General features: G+C 40.3%; 3 protein-coding genes across 4 annotated transcripts; 1 reads left to right on the top strand and 2 right to left on the bottom strand.

The window, feature by feature from the left end:
- Positions 1 to 13: 13 nt before the first annotated feature.
- On the bottom strand, positions 14 to 2,325 carry LOC6560134 (zinc finger protein 260). 2 transcript variants are annotated; one of them, XM_032734077.2, is made up of 5 exons: positions 2,250 to 2,325; positions 1,369 to 2,191; positions 755 to 1,144; positions 147 to 693; positions 14 to 78 (listed from the first exon to the last, which is right to left on the bottom strand). In XM_032734077.2, the coding sequence occupies exons 1-5, from the start codon at positions 2,254 to 2,256 to the stop codon at positions 25 to 27; spliced, it is 1,821 nt and encodes a 606-aa protein (XP_032589968.1). In that variant the 5' UTR covers positions 2,257 to 2,325; the 3' UTR covers positions 14 to 24. The 2 variants fall into 2 exon arrangements, with proteins under 2 accessions (XP_032589968.1, XP_032589967.1); XM_032734076.2 differs by lacking the exon at positions 2,250 to 2,325 and having other exon boundaries at positions 1,369 to 2,242.
- Positions 2,326 to 2,563: 238 nt separating this feature from the next.
- Positions 2,564 to 9,041, bottom strand: LOC6559169. Its single transcript, XM_001985792.3, has 7 exons — positions 8,749 to 9,041; positions 8,519 to 8,671; positions 8,158 to 8,466; positions 7,930 to 8,091; positions 6,375 to 6,884; positions 3,352 to 3,492; positions 2,564 to 3,200 (listed from the first exon to the last, which is right to left on the bottom strand). The coding sequence occupies exons 1-7, from the start codon at positions 9,016 to 9,018 to the stop codon at positions 2,754 to 2,756; spliced, it is 1,992 nt and encodes a 663-aa protein (XP_001985828.2). The 5' UTR covers positions 9,019 to 9,041; the 3' UTR covers positions 2,564 to 2,753.
- Positions 9,042 to 11,031: 1,990 nt separating this feature from the next.
- Positions 11,032 to 13,214, top strand: LOC6559168. Its single transcript, XM_001985791.2, has 4 exons — positions 11,032 to 11,414; positions 11,608 to 12,225; positions 12,281 to 12,453; positions 12,606 to 13,214. Exons 1-4 carry the CDS (start codon positions 11,032 to 11,034, stop codon positions 13,148 to 13,150), a joined length of 1,719 nt encoding a protein of 572 aa, XP_001985827.1. The 3' UTR covers positions 13,151 to 13,214.
- Positions 13,215 to 19,085: the final 5,871 nt, after the last annotated feature.

Below are 19,085 nucleotides of genomic sequence, written 5' to 3'. Positions count from 1 at the left end.
TTTTGATTTTTTTTATTACTCCCACTACTTCAGCCAGTCGGTGATGATCTCCTCGTTGTGAAAGGTTTCCACATCGAACTGCAAGAGAAGGAATATTAATAATCACATCTGAAATGCATTTGGTATACAGTAATCAGTTCACCCACCGCATCTGCTGATACTTCAATGCATTCCTCGTATTTGGGCACCGCACCCATAATATCCACTTCATTGGCCTCATCGCACAGATACGCTGAATCCGCCTTAGCCGCTGCTATGAGCACCGCCGTCTCTGTATCGGGCACAATAATCTCATCGTCATCATCTGTTGGTGCGATTTTCGCAAAGCGTGTATCCGCATCATCTTGATGCCCGTGGGAAGCCTTCATGTGCAGGCGGAGCGCAAAGGGACGCGCATACTCTGCACCGCAGGTAACACACCAATATTTATTGGACATGTTTTGGCTCTTGGTGACCTGGTTGCCGGCGCTCTTCGCATCGTTCGTTTTGTGGGTGGACATATGTGCCTTGACGGCGTAGAGTGAGGAAAAGGGACGATTGCAGACGGCGCACTGATAAGGTTTGGTGTGACTATTCTTGTGCGCGTAGAGCTGCACGGATGTGCGAAAGGATTTCGGACAGCTATCACAAACATACTGACGCTCCGAGCTGTGAATGCGCAAATGGTGCGAGTAAACCGTATGCGACTTGAAGCTGCAAGCGACAAAGAACTCCTTTAACTTGCAAAAAAAAAGATTGAATGCATTTCACTAACCGTTTGTTGCACGTGGTGCACACATACGGCCGTATGTTAGTATGCGTGCGCAGATGGAGCGTGAGGGAGTAGGAGACACGAAACGTTTTGCCGCACACCTCACAGCTGTAAGGCTTCTCGCCAGTGTGCACACGTTCGTGCTTCACTTTCTCGTAGGGACGCGAGAAGACCCGCTCGCAGTACTGGCAGGCGAATCCTGGCTTATCCCTGTCCACACTGGCGGCCTTTTTACTGGGCTTGTTGTTGTTGCTCAGCGCGTGACGTTCATGGATCTTCAGATGCATCTTATAGTTGGTTAGATTATCGAATTTGCGGTTGCAAGTGCCGCACAGAAACTGTTTATGGCTCTGATGCATCTGTTTATGTACCGTTAACAGGTTTTTTTCGAAGCTGCAATGGGAAATTTGAAAATGATTTAGTATTGGGATCGATTTTCTTATTTAAAAAAAAAAAAATATGAATTTCGACTAATTTCCATATTCAGCTAATCCATGACTATAAGAGTAATAAATTGTGGTGGCTGAAAATCTTTTCAACTGACTAAACATGTATGTATATAAAGTGGAACTTCTATATATATAAATTGTTATTTTTCGACTGTTAAATGAACTGACCTCTTGTTGCAGATTTCGCAATAGAATTGATCCAGTTCGCTGTACTGCTGATGTGCGCCAACAGGTAATGCATCCTGTATGGATTTGGAGGCACGCTTGTTGTGGATGCGCATGTGAAACTTGAGGCATTTGGCTGAACTGAATTTGGTTTTGCAAATGTGGCAAACAGTGGCCGTATTATTGCTGCTCGCTGCTGTGGCTGTTGCCCCTTTGCGTCTCACTGGCGTCTGCGTTTTGGCCAACTTGTTGGCAGTGCTCGGTTTGCCACCCGTTGTAGTTGTTGTTGTTGCTTCTGCCTGGGGGCAGCTGTGCTCCTCGGCACTCTCACGTGTCACGAATATGCTGTGGCAATCGAAGCAAAAGTAACGCTCTGACTTGCTGGACATTTGCTCTGACTGAGCCTCAGCCTCAGGTTCAGTTTGCGCCTCGTCCTCGACTTCGGCTGGCAGCAGTACCTCATCGTCATCGAGCACCTCCCAAAGCTGAGGTTCACTTGCATCGTCGACTTCCTCAATTAGATCATCTTCGAGGATAAGGGATTCAACATCCACTCGATCATCTTCGCCGTCCGCTTCATTTTTCATCTCGACGGCATGAAGGGAAACTTTGGAACAGGCCTCGACGGCGCCTGTGCAGCTGTCGAGGCCGCTGTGTGCATTGTTGTACGCCTCGATGCTGTCGTAGTCATTGCCACAATCCTCACAGTAGTATAGTTCATCCGCACACGTATCAATTATAAAATGATCAATATTGCTTTGGCTTTTGGCATCCACGTGCCTTTGCAGCGCCGTTGCTGTCGCGTCAGCCTTTTTTCCACTGTGTGCTGCAATTGATAATTGTGAGCAGGCGGCGAGTAGCATTATTCTCCACTTGATACGCACCTGACATGGCATATTTTGCTGAAAATTCGAAAATAAAAGCAGCTTTTTGTTTGTCTACTTTTTTCTTGTTGCAAAATATATCTTAATATCGATAAATATATATTTCGCATGTTAAGTCGATATTTAACGTGGCGGTTGTCGATAAGTGCTGAGCAGCAAATATTAACATAACATAGCTCAAGTCTGTTAAAGCCAAATGATAAACATAATGTCCGAAAATGCTCTTTTAAGTGCTTGTATTACTGCAAGGGTATTATAAATTTGTCGGTCTTTGTGTGACGCAAGTAAAATACGTTAAACTGTCCAAGTTTTGTTTTATGTAATTTATTTGCTCTATGCGTTTGGCACTAAGTTAGGTATATTTACAAAAACAATATAACAAGTATCAATATCGATATCAAACATTAAACAGAATTCTTTATGAGCTATGAAACGACTTTAAGCAGGAATGATTACAAGTTTATGACTACTACGGGATACAATTACAACTAATTCGACCCGAAACTAGAATAACAACGAATACAACGAACAGCCAATGCGCTTACAAACATAAGCCCCAGCCGAAACGGACACAAACACCGTCAGCCAGCCAAGAAATGTGAATTTTCCGCCATGAGGTCGTATATGCTGCTGTAGTCCCAGCCAGCCGCCATTATCAATCAGCCAATAGACCAGATCATCCTCAATAATCTCGGCCAGGCCCTCGACAAGGGTCTGCAAGTAGTCGTAGTGTCCTTGACGCACACAGTCTATGGCAAAGCCGCCGCACACGGAAAATATCGAGATGATCTTGCCCCACGTGATGCTCGAACGAAAGAGATCCTTGGCCACCAGATTGAGTAGCATCGGCGCCATATCGCTGTCCTCCAGCTCACCGAACGGAGCACGTGATAGCTGCCTAGAGACATTCGTATAGACGCGCGGATGCATGCGTTCCAGTTCCTCGCTCATCTGTGAATAGTAATGATTCGTTAGCCATAGGTTTTTAATGGGGAAGAGAAGAGAGAAAAAGAGTCGAGTCTTTCTCCTGAAATGCTCTCCACTCGTCTTATCACCAGTCTTAGTCTGTCTCAATTTGTATAAATAATAGGGGTATACTCACACTATTAAGCGCTGGAAGCACCTCGTAGACGATATGGGATGATGGTTCCAGAATGTTGCGTAGTCTTTGTGTTACCTTGCGATTGAGTACCCCGGCACGTCGCAGTCGCGCTCTGATGTATTGCCCACACAGGCACTTGCCCTAGAATAGAGAGAAAAAAGAATTGTGTATCACAAAGTTCAATTAATAACCAATTCAATCAAATCAAAAATCAACTGATGTCTGTTGTTCCACCTTTGATCTTTCGCACATGAGGGCAATCAGTGCCAATGGAGAGTACCCGATTTGTAGGCGCGTATATCAATGGGCTTGTCAAAATTTCCGCTTATCCGGAATCACCGGAAAACAAGTTCAAAAATATTTGAGTTTTTGTGCTTTTCTATTTCTCAATTTGTTTGTGTGCTTCGTGGTATCGTTTTTGGCAAGCGTTTTCATAGCAATTTTCAGATGTTCGGCCAAATCAAAACAGCTTATTGCTCTTCTGAGGTTCTTGCCCAAATCACTGTGAAGTGAATGACACCTGCTAAATATCATTCACACATTGTACACACCTCAAGATAGTTCTGAAATATTTTTGATAGCCGGCGTAGCACATAAAGTGCACTTGCCGCAAAAATTAAACAAATAGCAAAAATGAGCTGCTATAGTAGGGAATGCTCAACTATGAAATATCTTATGTGTAGTCAGCTTTCCATTGTAATAATATATACTCAAGTTTGCTGATTTAGTTAATGAATAACTTAGAGCAACATCTTCAAGAGTAGCTTTTTCATTAAAGTATATCGGTGAATTACCTGCTTAAACTTTAAACTCAATAATACCTCATCTAACCCAGCTCACCCTTCAGTATTATATAAAGGGATGTTTGGCCTTGTAGAGAAATGGAATATGCATTTATTAAGTGGATAGCACGTGCTCTGCCGAAAGCTAAACAAGTCGAAACATTTCCAGACCATTGTGTTAGTCATTATCCAGTATGACCCAAAACAGAACTACATTTGTTGTACTTTGTTGTCTCACAATTCAATTGATTTTCTCACAACACGACAAAACGTTTGCTTATCCCACACTCTTAATTGGGATCTACGCGGAGCAGTTGCTTTCATATAGTATAAATATATATAAATTTGTCAGTGAAATATGTCTGTTTAATTTACAATGCCATGCCGCTCGCAATTGTTATCGACACTTGGTATATATGTGTATCTAGTTATATTTTTTTTTCACCATTACCGTTTGTCATGCTCAACTATTGTATAACAACAACTTATGTCTTTGGCGCCAACTTGACATATGACATTGCCCGAAAAAAAAAGCTTGACCTTGGGGGTTGGCTCGGTTATTGAAATGTTGACAAGTCTATCGAATGTTGAAGCCATTAACACAACACCGCCACGATGCCAACAAGCGGTTAAATACCTTCGTATTTAGCTTGTTTACACTAAAATACGCTTTCAGAGCATAAATCCATCAAATTCTGTTTATTTGCAACACTCTCCAAGCGTAGACATTATTATTACCACCTGAAGAGTTAAGTGTTTTCACGATTTCGGTTTGATTAATCTATCACAACAAGAGAAAAAAGAACACTCGACTTCCACGTATTATGTAAACTTATTTTTAGTATTTCGATCGTATTTTTGTACATTATTTTTTTAAATTTTCAGAATTTTTGGTTTTGTTTGCTGCTGATTTGCTATCATTTTTTTTTTGTTTAGAGCGAACTTTTTGTTTACAGTACCCTTGCTTTTTAATTGTTGGTTCTTTGTATACCCTGAACTCATTAAAATTAATGGTAATTAGGGTATAATGGAATGTGTAAATGTATGTAACAGGCAGAAGGAGTCATCTTCGATATAACCTTTCTAATGAGTACAAATATACCTTGACATGTTATTGATCACTGACTGAAAAATTATCATCAAGTTCAGTTAGGAGATACAGACTTTGCGAGCCAAACCTCATTTTCATATTGAACAATCTACTTTAATCGTTATTTATACACATGCAAACAGCATGATAAGCGAAGCGAGCAGATACATGTATACATGTATATATTCACCCCGATCTTACCGTGTATGTATGTTGGAGACACGTGTTTGTCGAGTTTGGAAAGTAAGAAAAAACAGGCGATGACAAGTTTTGAATGAATTATGATCGGTGAGTTTTGTTCTATAATTTACTTGGAAGCACTTATTCAATGCCATTTCCGTTTTGCTGTGCTTTATCTCTGGTTTAAATTATTGAACCCGCTTTTCGTGCTAACAAATTTTACATTTTTATCAGCATACGATCAACAAATGAAACAATTTCTCGCCGCTATCGCTGACAGGGTAAATATATTTCACAAATATTATTTTAATGGTAAACAAAAAATAAATGCAAACATGTTTCAACTTAAAGAATGCAGTCATATTAGATTATTTATATTGTTATCAGCTGAAATGAACAATTTGCTAAAAACATAAATAAATAAACTTACATGCGATATAAATATGTATTTCGTAAGTTTACCCTATCAAAGTCTATATAGCGCTTGCTTGTGCCACGCCCACTTCTAGTTTATAATTTCGTCTTTTTTTTAATTTTTCATTATATGTTAATGGGTACAAAAGAACGATACCAACTGTTTTTTTTTTATTTACCTAAATTTGTACCAAAATATTTCAATATGCAATTTGTTTGCACAGCTTTCTGATATACCCTGTAAACTTTAAAGAAGGCACGCATTTTCATTTATCAGTGCGCAAAGGAAACCCGAACATTTTGCTTGTAAACATTATATTCTTTTCTTAAGATTGTTTTTGTTTTAACAAGATCTCTGCTGTTAATATACTCTAGTTATTTTTTGCACTGGGTATTGCGTAGTCGAAACTCGACTTACAAACTTTAAGTAACCTACTCAAAGCGTATTTTCTAACCACATTTTCTTAATTTGTCACTTTAAGTCATCGTCTTACAGGGTATTTTCAAGTCGCAACGCTCTCGGCAGGCGGTTTTTTGTGTTTATCGAACTGGCTTACCTGATTAATTATTTCCATTTTGTGCTCCTGATAGTTTGTCATAGTGCGTGTGCTGCTCGCCAGCGATGAGGTGGAGGCAGCCCTCGTCATGTGCCCCGGTATGGCCCCTGCCCCTGCCACTGCCGCTCCGCCGGCACTGCCCACATGCACGGATCGGGTGCCATTGAGCGGTGATCGCAAAGCTTTCCAGTCGCTGGCTGCGGTCACAATGGTGCTGCGTCTGTTCGCCGTGTAGATCTCATGGTCCAGTGAGGAGGATTTGAATTTACCCAGCTTAGGAGTGGGGGTGGGCTTGGGGTTGGTGGTGCTGGTGGGTGCCATGGCCATTGTCATTGGACCAAGCAATGTTCTGCTTGGTGGAACTGTTGTTGCAGCCTCCTCTGCTTCCACTCTCCTTGCTCGTTTCGTGTAAGCTTCAGCTGCATGCGACGAGTTGTGTAAAAGTTGAGCTTTTTTTTTTTGTTTTTGTATTATTACAGCTAGTTTTGCGCTTTTTTGGAGGTGGTTTGGCTCTTATATATACTATAACATGTGCAATACAAAATAACAAAATCGAGAATAAATGTTGCGCGCAAAGCGTAGAGCAGGCAAACAAAATACACGAACGGCGCTCACAAAAGAAAACAACTAAAAAAAAAACTTGTTGTGCGATTGATTTTCAAGCTTGCTTTCTTTTCGCTTTTTTTCGATTTGTGTTTCTGTCTTTTTGTTTTTTTGTTGTTGCTGTTTTACCTTTTTATTTGTAGCGCGTGTGTTTTTATTGTCGCTTCGCTTTACTTTGCTTCACTTTGCTTTGAACTTTTAACCGAGAAATCTACGGCACAAAAAAACAACACGAAATATTATTGTTGTGCTAACGTACGGGAATTGCCGCCTCTGTCTCAGTCACACAATTTAGCGGCCCGCTGTTCTAACGCGTGAGAGTGTGCGCCGTTAACTCAGCTGCTCAGTTGGCTGCTGCTGGCTGCCTGCTGCTCGCTTGGCTGCGCTGCCCGCTTTGCGATCGAGCTCCAAAAAAGCACGCAATAAAAGCTCTCAAAGAGCGAGACAGACACAACAACAGCGCTCGCTGTTCTTTGCATAAATTGAGAAACTGTTTGTCGTTTCATTTGAAAATTGCTTTGTTTAACAATTAATATGTTGCTTAAAGATATCTTAACGTTTATTGTCATATTGAGTCTGCATTGAATACAACATACAATAATAACACAGCTGTTATGAAAATGTTGCCGAGCAACTCGAAATCATTACGACTACAAAACTATCGATATTTACTGTAAAGCTTACAACGTATGAAGCGTACGAGCTTTCTGCACAGTATATTAGCAAATAAGGTTAGAATCGACTTAGCCTCGTTATTTTGTTAACTGTGCAGACAATACAGATACAGTACAGACTTAAAAATACTAGGCGCGGTATTTATTTGCCTTATGCACAATGGCCACACTGTTAACTGGCGGATAACTTTAAATAAATATTGGCTGTTAGGTTTCGCATTCACAACAATCACAAGACTTGTAATTAACATAACTTAACTCTACATTATTTTTAATCATCTCGAGAATCGTTCGTATATTTTTGGAATCACTGTGTTACCAATAAAACGCAAAAGCATGATAAGTAAAATCAAACCAAAGACGACTCCAATTACCAACGTTGTCCACTCCAAAGGATTAAGACTGTTTGTCGTTGGCAGGACATGCGTATTAATGCCACCCTGAAAAGGTTATTCAACTTGCTTAGCTCAACTCATATTTAGTAGAGTATATAACTATTTATTTACCCAACCGCCATTTTCATTGATCCATGGTACAAGTTCATCCTCAATGACTTCGGAGACGCTCTCCATTAGCTTTGGCAAATACTCGGGATGACCCTGGCGCACACAGTCCACCGACAGGCCACCGGCTATAGCAAACAATGAGATCACCTTGCTCCACGTGATCTCAATCCGGAACAGTTCACGACCCACAGCACCCATCAACAAACTAACAGCGTCAGGCGTGTGAAACTCGCCGCCAGGATTACGGCAAATCTGTCGTGCAACACCATTGTAGACACGTGGATGCATCCGTTCCAGTTCGTCGCCCAACTGGGAAGTAAAATTAAATCTCTCTCTCTCTCTTTCTGAGGGTTATACGCACCACTTGCACCGCTGGAAAGACATCTCGCACAACACCCATAGATATATTGCTGTTGCCCAACATGCTGCGAATTCGTTGCAATCCCAACTTTTTGTTAAACAGTCCCGAGCGTCGCAGGCGCCGCTTTATATATTGTCCACATAAACAGCGTCCCTGGGCAAAATAATATAAATATAAAATATAAACAAATTCATAAAAATATCAACAACTTCTTGAGCGCATAAGTCCACCTGTGTAATTATGTCCTGGGCAGGTATTTGAGCCGCTTTCCATCCGATCGAGTAGGATAATTTGCGGGTGACGACATCGCTGACATTGCTGAGCCGTCGGCGGGTCGACTCCCGCTGGCCCACTTCGAGCAGTGGCGATGAGTGGAGTGTGGCCGGAAAACTGAACTTTCGTCGATTCTGCGCCTGGAGCAGTCGTTCCGCTTGTGTGGTCGCCATGGGAAAACCGTTGCAGAAATTGTCGTTATTCGTTGGGAATGAGGTGCCGGGCATGGTATGTGGCCCAATTCGAGATCCTAGAAAATGAGAGTTACCAAATTGCATAAATTAAAACTAATTACGAGCAGGCATGTCATAAAAGAGATAAAAGCTAAAATGACACATTGTTTTATTTACAAACTGAGTTGATAGTTGTTAAATCAAATCACGTAAATCTCATTAAAGAACACCCATATTTTGTTTTATGAAAGTTGACGTCACAAAACTGGTTAATTTCATTCACAGAGATAACGGAACTACGCCTTGCGTGATCTTGTTTAGTGTTTTCTCTTGATTTTTGGATGGCAAGGCACTAATTGCAGTCATCGATATCCGATATGCTATATCCATTGCTTTCTGCCTATTTTTGGGTATCGTTAATTATTTCGATGGCGCAAACAGTGTGTGGTGGTTGTTGCGAGAGGCGCTGCTCATGTTAAATCAATTAATTGCCATTCGATTTGTGGCTGATGTGGCAAAGTTTTGCACCTTGTTGCCAATCTTTTGGGTGCCGTTACCCATGAGAGATTTTTATCTGTATCTGTACCTGTATTTGTATCCGTATCTGTCGATGTCAATGCTGGAAATCGGTTTTGCTTTGGCCGTCAAGTCGCAAACCTGCTGCAGCAACCAAACACAACCACAGCAACTACAACAACGAAAACAACCAAGAAGAACCGAGTCTTGTAGTCGTGTGCTTAAGCCCCACAGACAAACAATTATAATCGAAAATAATTGCCTCAAATCATAAATGTCATGTCTGAAATTACATTAAATTTATGAATGACAATATTATGAGACTTAAACCGCAAGGCAAAAAAAAATAATAGGACCAAATTGAGCACATAAATTGAGAAATGGGTACATGAAAAATGAATTAATAATCAGAAATTGCATATTTCGCAAGAGATAAAAGCAGGGATTAAAACTGACCAATTTATGTGTAAAGTATTGCTAGGTGGCAATACTAATCGATAATCGATTAAGTCTTTGGAGTTAGTTCAAGCATTAAGCACATGGACTAACGGACTAATTGTACTTAGTGGTTCAAGTAACAATAAAATGAGAAGATAAAATATGCCACAAGACACTGATCCTAACTAATATTTGGGATGGCAATGAATCAGATGAATTTTTCATTTAAGTTATTATTGTTAAGGTATCTAATCTATAAGCCTATAATTGTCTAAGGAAATTGTATTACTTGAGGAGTCTTCTGGCCTGAAAATGATTCACCAGCTGCCATTTTGGTTACTTGGGTGTCTATGCACCCCGCACAATATTGTTAAGCTTATAAGCCCTCCGCCAGTTCATAATAACTTCCCACACAAGAATAACTGGGCAAATATTTAATCAGAAATAATCATAAGTCAATGAAAAATGTATGTGCAGCATTGTTGTACTTGTAGCCAGATGGAGCTATTATTGTTTTGTTTGTAGTATTAGTATTATTACCGATGACTTTTTACTTTGTGTGACCATCTTTGGGCACATTACCGACATCGATGTCGGTGTTGGCGTTGCTGGCGGCTCGTTAAGTTTGATTGGCGCTAGTGTTTTTTTTTTTTGTTTGTGGTTTTTGTTTTTGTTTTTGGCCATTTCAAACGGATATCTGCAATATGCGGCCAAAATGCGATGAATGCGTGTTGTCATTAGTTGTCCGCAAGCGGCATGTCAAATGATCAAATGATTTGTGACTGTGACTTCAGCTGCGACAAGTGAATTGACGACTGAGGATGCCCAAAAAGAAAAACAACGTGTGTTGATCCATCCAACCGTCCAAACGTTCAATCGTCTAGGGAGTACTAACTGCAATTAGTTTTACATAACCTGACCCAATAAATTTACGGCCCCCATATGTCGTGATCAAGGAAAGTTGTACACCAAAATCGTGTGCTACATAGAAAGTAAACTTTAAAATTGAATTCTACATAGGGCCACATTTGGGTCAATTGAAATCACGATTATGCCGACTTAGCTTATAAAAATGCGACCACTTATTCGGCGATCAGTTAGTAAACACCCAGAATGTCAAACAATTGGACGTATTTGATAACAATTAGTGCCATTTTGCTGCTGCTAAAGGAAACCCAAGCGGATGTGTCGCATTTCTTTGCGGCACCCTCCGAGTACGGCAGTTATCTGCATGGACAAGTCCCCTTTCAACTGGCAAGTTGGCCACAATCTGCTCTATATGGACCACCACCTCCACAAGCAGTTGGTGGCCCGGTGACTCCCGCACCAGTGGCAGTGGTAACTCCTGCCACGACTGAGTTTAGTCTGCCGGAGATCATTGATAATCGCAGCTTGAAGACTGCTAGCCAAGGACATGGCTCCTTTATACCCCTAAGTCAACACTATCTGCCACCCAGCAATGAAGAGCGACCCAACTTTGAGAGTCCCAAGCCAAGGTGCGTAGAGAAATGGAATTAACATTTATGTATAGGATGTATAGTAAGACTATGCTAGATTTAAGGTCATTTGATAAAACTTCAGAATGTTTAGCCAGGCAGCTTTTTTCTTAAGCAACTTAATTCTGTTCAACAGATCCAATTTGGATATTTCATTTCTTGACTTTTGCTTTGACTTCCCCAAAACCCACAGCGATGAGTTCGCTGGCTATTATTATCCACAGCCCAGTGCCAGCAGCACTACGCATTTTCCCACGACAAGGACAACAACAACGACAACCACAACAACGCCTCGTCCCATAATTGTGCAGGAGCCGGGCGAGGATAATGAGGGGGAGCTAGTGTCGCCGGTTGGCTATGATTATCATGCACCACCGCAGCGTCCGTCGACTCCTGCACCCGTTTATCTTCCACCCGCTGAGCATAATCCGGAGCAGCAGCAACAGTTGCGCCTGAAGCTGAAGGATATGCGCTGCCTGCAAGGCGCCTACTTTCGAGCAGTGCTCAAGTTGGACAGCTTTTTGGGTGCAGCGCCAGTGTTGGACAACGACAACACCGATGACGCTTTTCAGGGTAAACACTGCGAGCTGAAACTATCACGCAGTTTTCTGCTTTTGGACATTGCTGGCTCCGATTTTGAGCGTTGTGGCGTACGCTCCTGTGGCCAGGAGGATTTGTGCCTGCGTCTGCGCTTCCCAGCTATAAGGGGACTACGCACTGGCAGCGACTCCATTCTAACGCTGCACTGCAAGACCCAGGAGCGTGTCGCGGTCAAAACACATGCCCTGAAAATGGGCGTGGCCAATGATGTGTGAGTATTTAAATGGAATCTTTGTACGAGTATAGTTTTCCATGCATTTCTGCAGACAGGCACGCAGCGCTGGCAGCTATGCTCATGGTGGCAATCAGAATGCCTTTCGCACCCATGTGGAGCTGCTGAGAAGGGGCTCGAATGGATATACGCGACATCTGGAGAGCAATGGCGCCGTGCAGCTGGGCGAGGAGCTGCTGCTGCGCGCACATGTCCTTGCTGGCGATGGTAAGGGAACTCTAAATTTCTAAGCTCTCATTAGACTTATTTTATCAAATAAGGACTTGAATTCAGTACTTGAAATAGCTTTTAAGCTTTAAATCAAGGCATTCAGTGCTAAAACTCCCATCAGCTAATCAATTCTCTACCTTCTTTTCTAGGCTGGAACTATACCAAGCTCAGTGATGTGCAACTTCAGCGCATCTCATCCACCGGCGAGCTTTTGAATAGCGCTCAGCTAATCACTCCACGCGGCTGCCTCAATCCGGCCATGCAGAGCATTTGTGCCCATCCACCCAGCTCGGAGTTGCCTTTGGGCCAGCGACTGCACTTCAGAGCCGTCATGTTTCCGGGCATGCACAGCGGCGATGTTCTGGTCATGTCCATGCGCATAACGGGCTGTCTGGAGCGCGAGGATTGCCAGCCAACGGCGCAGGACTGTCTGCCTGGCGTGGCACAGCGTCGGAGACGGGATACTCTACACAATACACCGGGCAATGGCACCGAGGCATCGGAATTATCTCACATTATGTTCAGGGTGATTATGCCGAATATGGAGCTGCAGGACGAGCCGCCAATTGTGCGTGATTTGAACAATGAGAATGTGGTGGAGAGATCCAAGTCAATCGCTTTGTTTGGCAGTGTGGGTTTTGTGGTGCTGCTTTTGGCTGTTGCCGTTCTAGCCCTTTACAAGATGGGCAGATAGTTAAAATGTAGTAGAATATATGACATATCAGAAAGAGCAGAGAGTGTGGAAAGCTAGCTAAAGAGATATAGAGATGGATAGTTTTATTCAAACAGTTTTCGATTCTTCCTATTTTACTAACTGGTTCATGCTACAACTGTTAAGATTTCTTCTACATTTTCATTTGTATCTTCAACATACCCTTTTCTTAACACTTCACACATCTTTTCCTAGCAATATGTTTGTAACAAAATAATTTCTTTTCACTAATATTTTTTGTTAACTTAAACTGATTTTAATAAATAAAGAATTTCTAATATTTGTTTGCCATATTTTTATTTAGTTCTAAGGTTAATAAATGTGGATTTATTTTATACTTTTTTTACTCTTAACTTGCCTAAAATCTGAACAAAATCGGTATGCACATAGAACATTCTTGTGTTATCTCCAACTTTAGATGCCATTGAGTTCTTTGCTTTCAAACATATAACTTATCTTTCATATTATTACACAATTTCAAGAATTTCGATTCGTGGCCCATACCCAAATTGATTCCCTTCACCATTGGTAGCCCAAATTGGTAACTGGCAGCAATACTAACCACACCCAGCTTCAGCAGACGCAATGCAACACAATCTGTGGCGCCAATCTCGGTTGAGAGAGCAGCTCTTTGCGCGGCAAGCTAACAAATTTGAAGTTATCGCCTGGACGAGATCAGCTGCAAATTTGGAGCTACCAAAACAGAAATTAGCACTTAATAAAATGTTATTTATGTGCATGTCGCTTGTAATTGGACTGCCTGAGAATATCGTTGAAAAGCAATCTTGAACGTTGCATGGCTCGCAAGTTGATTACCAAATCCAAGCTGCGATTCAAGAATTGCGATCTTGCAGTTCTTTTTATTCTGTTTATTTTTAATTTTTTATATGGATAAAACACGAAAACTGAAATTCTATCACGTTTTCACGCTTGGAGCACATTTAACGAAACCAAATACGCAAAGAACTCGCTTTGCGTTTTTGGCTTTGTTATTTGGTGCAATTTGTTGGCATTTCTTATGTTAATTCTCCAATGGAGCTGCAACCGAAGCCCGCACCAGTTGCACGTCACACTGACTTGTGTGGGGGGTGGGGGCGGCGGCAGTGGGTTGCTTGAAATGGTGTCCAATTAGCGCTTGATTGACAGCCTAATACATCTTGGGGGGCACTACTTACTACTGCAACACTTGGCTTGGGTGTTGGTCGATTACGTGACACCGTCAAATACCCAAAGCTGTTGTTTATCAATTATATTTATTAAGCCAAGTTGTGGCAAAAAATATCAATATATGCTAACTGGAATTTGGACCACAATTTACATATTTGCCTACTTAAATGTCCTTTTTACTCCTTTTTACTTTTACAAACATCAACTAACAAATACAAATGCCCAAAGCGAATAGAGAGAAGAAAGAACAAGACAAAGTACCAACCGCATCCACACAATCCACTCAATCCACACACATTCCACACATCTGACATATTGCAAACGGTCACACACTGCGCGTCTTTAACTCGTTGGAAGCTAATCTGCTGCTGTGCTGCATTTAAAGCACAAAATGCACGTGCAAAATTTACAATATCATAGAAATGTCCAGCACAAGTGCAAGTTGTGCATTTTATTTGTTGTTGCTTTTCTTGGTCACACAAAAGATAAATAGATGTGCACTTTGCAATGTGGTTCTTTTGTTGCTTTTGGCGCTCTGCAGCACTGTCCAAATACGCGACGCTTTTAAAAAATTAAATTTTAACAAGCAAACTAATATGATAAAAAATAATATAAAATAAAGTTAAAGTTGAAGGTAAAGAAATCGAACTTGTTGTCTCCATTCCAAAGAGCTGCAAAGAAATGTCTTCAGTTTGATATCTTCTTTTTTCGCATATTGAAAAGTGAAAGAAATTGAGTCATTATTGCTGTAGCAAAAGAGAAGCAGGCAGAGACAACAATGAGAGAATAATTATTTCATTCCTACTATCGGTAAGTGCATTTTGGCCTTAACTCTTATATCTACTCCTAGAAACCATAATTATACTAATTAATCCAGCTAGAGAATTGCTAGTTGAACATCATTAAATCATGTCCACTGCTGAAAACGTGACTTTAAAATGTGTGCAACTTAATGTTGCATGTTAGTTTGATATAAAGCGCAGATAGAATGCGCATCTGTGAGGCAGTCAGGCATTATTCCCCAGCGAACAGTGCTGATCACATAACTGGCAAGTGGCATGCACCTTATGGCTGAATGGTTCGATGGAGTTGCCTTGAGTAGGGGTCTGCTTGCGCCTTCGAGCTAATTAATAAAACCAACACGTTTCGGCCAGGCCAACTACTTTGTCTTTGTCGCAAATGGCAGGCAAAATGTTTACTTTGTGCACACATAAATTAAGTGTCCGAACATTCATCTACATCGCCCCTTCCCCCTCCCCACTCCCGACTCCCCCGCCACTTGCCTATCTGTTGCACGAACTGGCGCTTAACTTTGTAGTCAACACGCGGTCTTCGTTGAGTGTACTCAGTAAGCCAACATAATTTACACCGGCATTGGCCAAATGATCAGGCTTGACCAGGCCTAAAGAAAAATTGGTCTTGTACTGCTTAAATTAGCGACTATTTACTGCCCAATTTAGCAATTCCTGCTAAATATTTATGAATGCACCTCGGTTTTAGACGGAGTTTTCATTTTTCAATGAACAGCAACTGCAGATTCTATGAATGGATTTAAAATGGCCATTTTATGGTCATTAAGTAATGCGATGATTTCTTGACTGCTCTTAAGTGGGTAAGTTTGGAGATCTTAGTTAACTAATTGACTGACGACTATTTATACATGCAACATTTTTCATTTTGGCTCTTAACACCTCGAATGCTTTTTTGAGCTTCATTTAAAAAGCCAAGTCAGTCAAGAATTAAACACAAACACACATTCGAAAAGTGTAGAATGTTGAGCATATAAACTCAATACATCTATTATAAAATATCAACCAACTTGGTGGCATGCTGCCCATAAAATGTTCACTCCTCCTTCTGATGACAAAATTGGCTTCCCATTGGCTAATGGAGATGATAAAATCAAATCACATCAAAACAGTCAACGCCTCAACGCGTTCATTAGCAGCTTTTATTAGCCAAATGTGTTGCACGATTTTTTTGCACACTTCAAATGCCATTGGCCCGAACGTTGCAGCGCCTTAAATCAAACGTCAATCGTTTTGGCTAATACAATGCATGCGTTTTGTTTTTGTTTCTGCCTCTTTTTATTGGTTGTTGTTTTTGCCGGCAACTTGACAACTTGTTTTTGTTTTTTTTTGTATTATTATTATTATTATTTTTAGTTGCCAGTCACAGTCGCTGTGCGAGTCGGATTCAATTCGATGCGATTCGAGTTTGTTCGTATTTTTTTTTTTTTTTCTTGCATTTTAGCCATGTTAACATTTGTGTTATTGATTTTTTACAACAGTTGACAGTTACGCAGGCGCTGTGTGGACGCCAATTCCCTCAACCCCGAAAGCCGATCGCAACTTGACTTCTTTTTTAATGGAATTTCAATATATGTTGATACTTTGTTTGGCACATGTAAAATGGAGTATTGCTTCTTATATAGATAAACTCTATATTTTTTTTTTTCTTATGAAAAGACTTCTTTTGGTCACTCTGTGGTATATGTAATACGTCCATTTCCAACTTCCACAACTCAGTAAACTATAATCTAATAATATTCTATAGTATTAGAATTCACTCCTGTATCTTTAAACTAAAATATATAAAACAAGAATAAACATCTTTAACACCTTTGTAACTTTAAAAACAGTGTATTCTCCAGTCGTTAGCTGCCTATTTAAACACTCTGGTTTTTTTTTCATCGTATCTTTTTTTGCTGGCTTTTGCTCAGTGCTCTGAATTTGGCGTATGACAAACGATTTGAGCAATTTGACTTTCGAATTGTGATTAGTTTATCAAATCGCAGTTCATTAAAATGCCATAATACATTTAATAGCATTTTTTTGATAGGCTTAAGCATAAAATTTTATATATGTATAACTGATAGGGTGTAATGGTTTCTATAACGAAATATGTGCATTTAAGACACAATTACATGCAATTAAAACGCAAATCGCCTTGCGGCTTCTGATGTCTATTAAAATAACCGCAAGTTGAAATGACATTGTTGAGTGTTCACAGCTGAAATATACCCTGTAACTTGTGTACTTCAGTTGCGTATATATTTAACATTAAAGTTGTTCAGGCAAACTTATGGAAATCGCTTATAGATTAAGGAAGTTAGTCAGGGGACTTGTGATTAATCTACTCTTCATAGTTTGGAGAGAGAGAGAGAGTTTTGGGTCTTGAATATACAGGGTATACTTGTCTCCTACTCGTTCCATAAAAAACACTTAATAAAGGTGCAAAATGGCTTTCGTTAGAAAGGTTAATAAGTGCAGTGAAACACAGGTGTTAATGTTTTTGCTAGCTGGATCATTAAATACTCGCAGTTCTCATTTCAGACCATGCCTGAGGCGAATCTACGTCATTCAATTCGAGCGTGTAAAATACAACAAAAAAACAAAAAAAAACACCTCGCAAATTGCGAAGAGCCTCGGTAATTGCAATGTGGCAAATGTTGAACGATAAACAAAGGCTGGGAGAGTGGTCGAGGGGAGGGGCCTTGTATCGGATACATATTGACTCAGTGAAGTACTACGAATAATAACGCTTTTGTTAGTTTTTAAATGTCGATTGAGTACATATTTGAAGATGGAATATGCATGCATTATACACCAAGAGAAAAATTCCAATATTACCAGTATTCCAGTTTCCAGAATGCTTTAACTTTGTAAAAAGTGAACCAATTTTCAAAAGCTTTTACATTTTGATTAAGGTTTGATGTTTAGATTAAAAATTAAATCTAAATGAAATTCAGTTAGTAATTCTAATCTCAAAATTCGCATATCGGCCTGTCTTTAAGTCTAATCTAATCTATAATCGCAGTTAAGGGGTCTTACAATTTTGAATAACTCGGACAAAACTGAACCGATTTAGATTGGGAATGGCTTTTTGATTAAGATTTGACCTCTGGATTAGTACTACATTTAAATTTTAGACACGATTTTTGCTCGAAATTCTTTGCTCAGAAATCGGAGATTGGACTAGCTATAAGTTTTCCGCTGCCATATCTTGGTCAAAACTGAACTGATTTTCATTATAACTACAACAACTTTAACTTTAGAAAACAAAATTAACTAAAGTTAAATAAAGTTCTCACAAATAGATGCAGATTATGAATACCATGCATAGTCAGAATTGAGAATCCACCAATACCTCGAATGCCACACTTGGTAAGTGGCTTGTTGTGTATTTTTGCACAGTCAATAATAAGTATTATATCAATACGGATCGTAGCATTATTTCACTGTTTTTATAAATACGCTTTGCCCGCCTTTTGTCAACAAAAAACAGATTTTTTATTAAGTAATCCCGGAAAACCGCATAATAAAGAAACACTGAGTCAATTACGTGTACGCACCCTGCGATTGTAGGTGTGGGTGTGTGCGGGTGTGAGTTTGTGTGTGTGAATATGTGTTTATCTGGCAACTGTAAGCGTAACAACAACAAAACGCAGCTTAAGCCCAACAGCGTAGAGAAATAATTAAATTAAAATAAAGATGAACCTCTCGGTAGGGGAAGAGGAGTGCGTTCAACTGTATAATTTAACCAGCGACCTTTGGCTTATCGACTTTATTTACTTCACTATAATGCATTAATTGGCTTAATGAACGAGTCATGAGCCACATTAATTTTAGTTCTCTTATCGGATTTCATTGATACGCGCGGCATTCTCGTTGTTTATCTTTTTAGTAGTGTCGGATGCGCAATTTTTGCTGATAATGATTATTTTGTGTTGTTCTTGTGATAAATACTG

The sequence above is a fragment of the Drosophila grimshawi genome, unplaced genomic scaffold (genome assembly GCF_018153295.1).
Source record: "Drosophila grimshawi isolate 15287-2541.00 unplaced genomic scaffold, ASM1815329v1 contig_1367, whole genome shotgun sequence".
Lineage (NCBI taxonomy): Eukaryota > Metazoa > Arthropoda > Insecta > Diptera > Drosophilidae > Drosophila > Drosophila grimshawi.
This window is presented reverse-complemented; position numbering and strand designations above follow the sequence as displayed.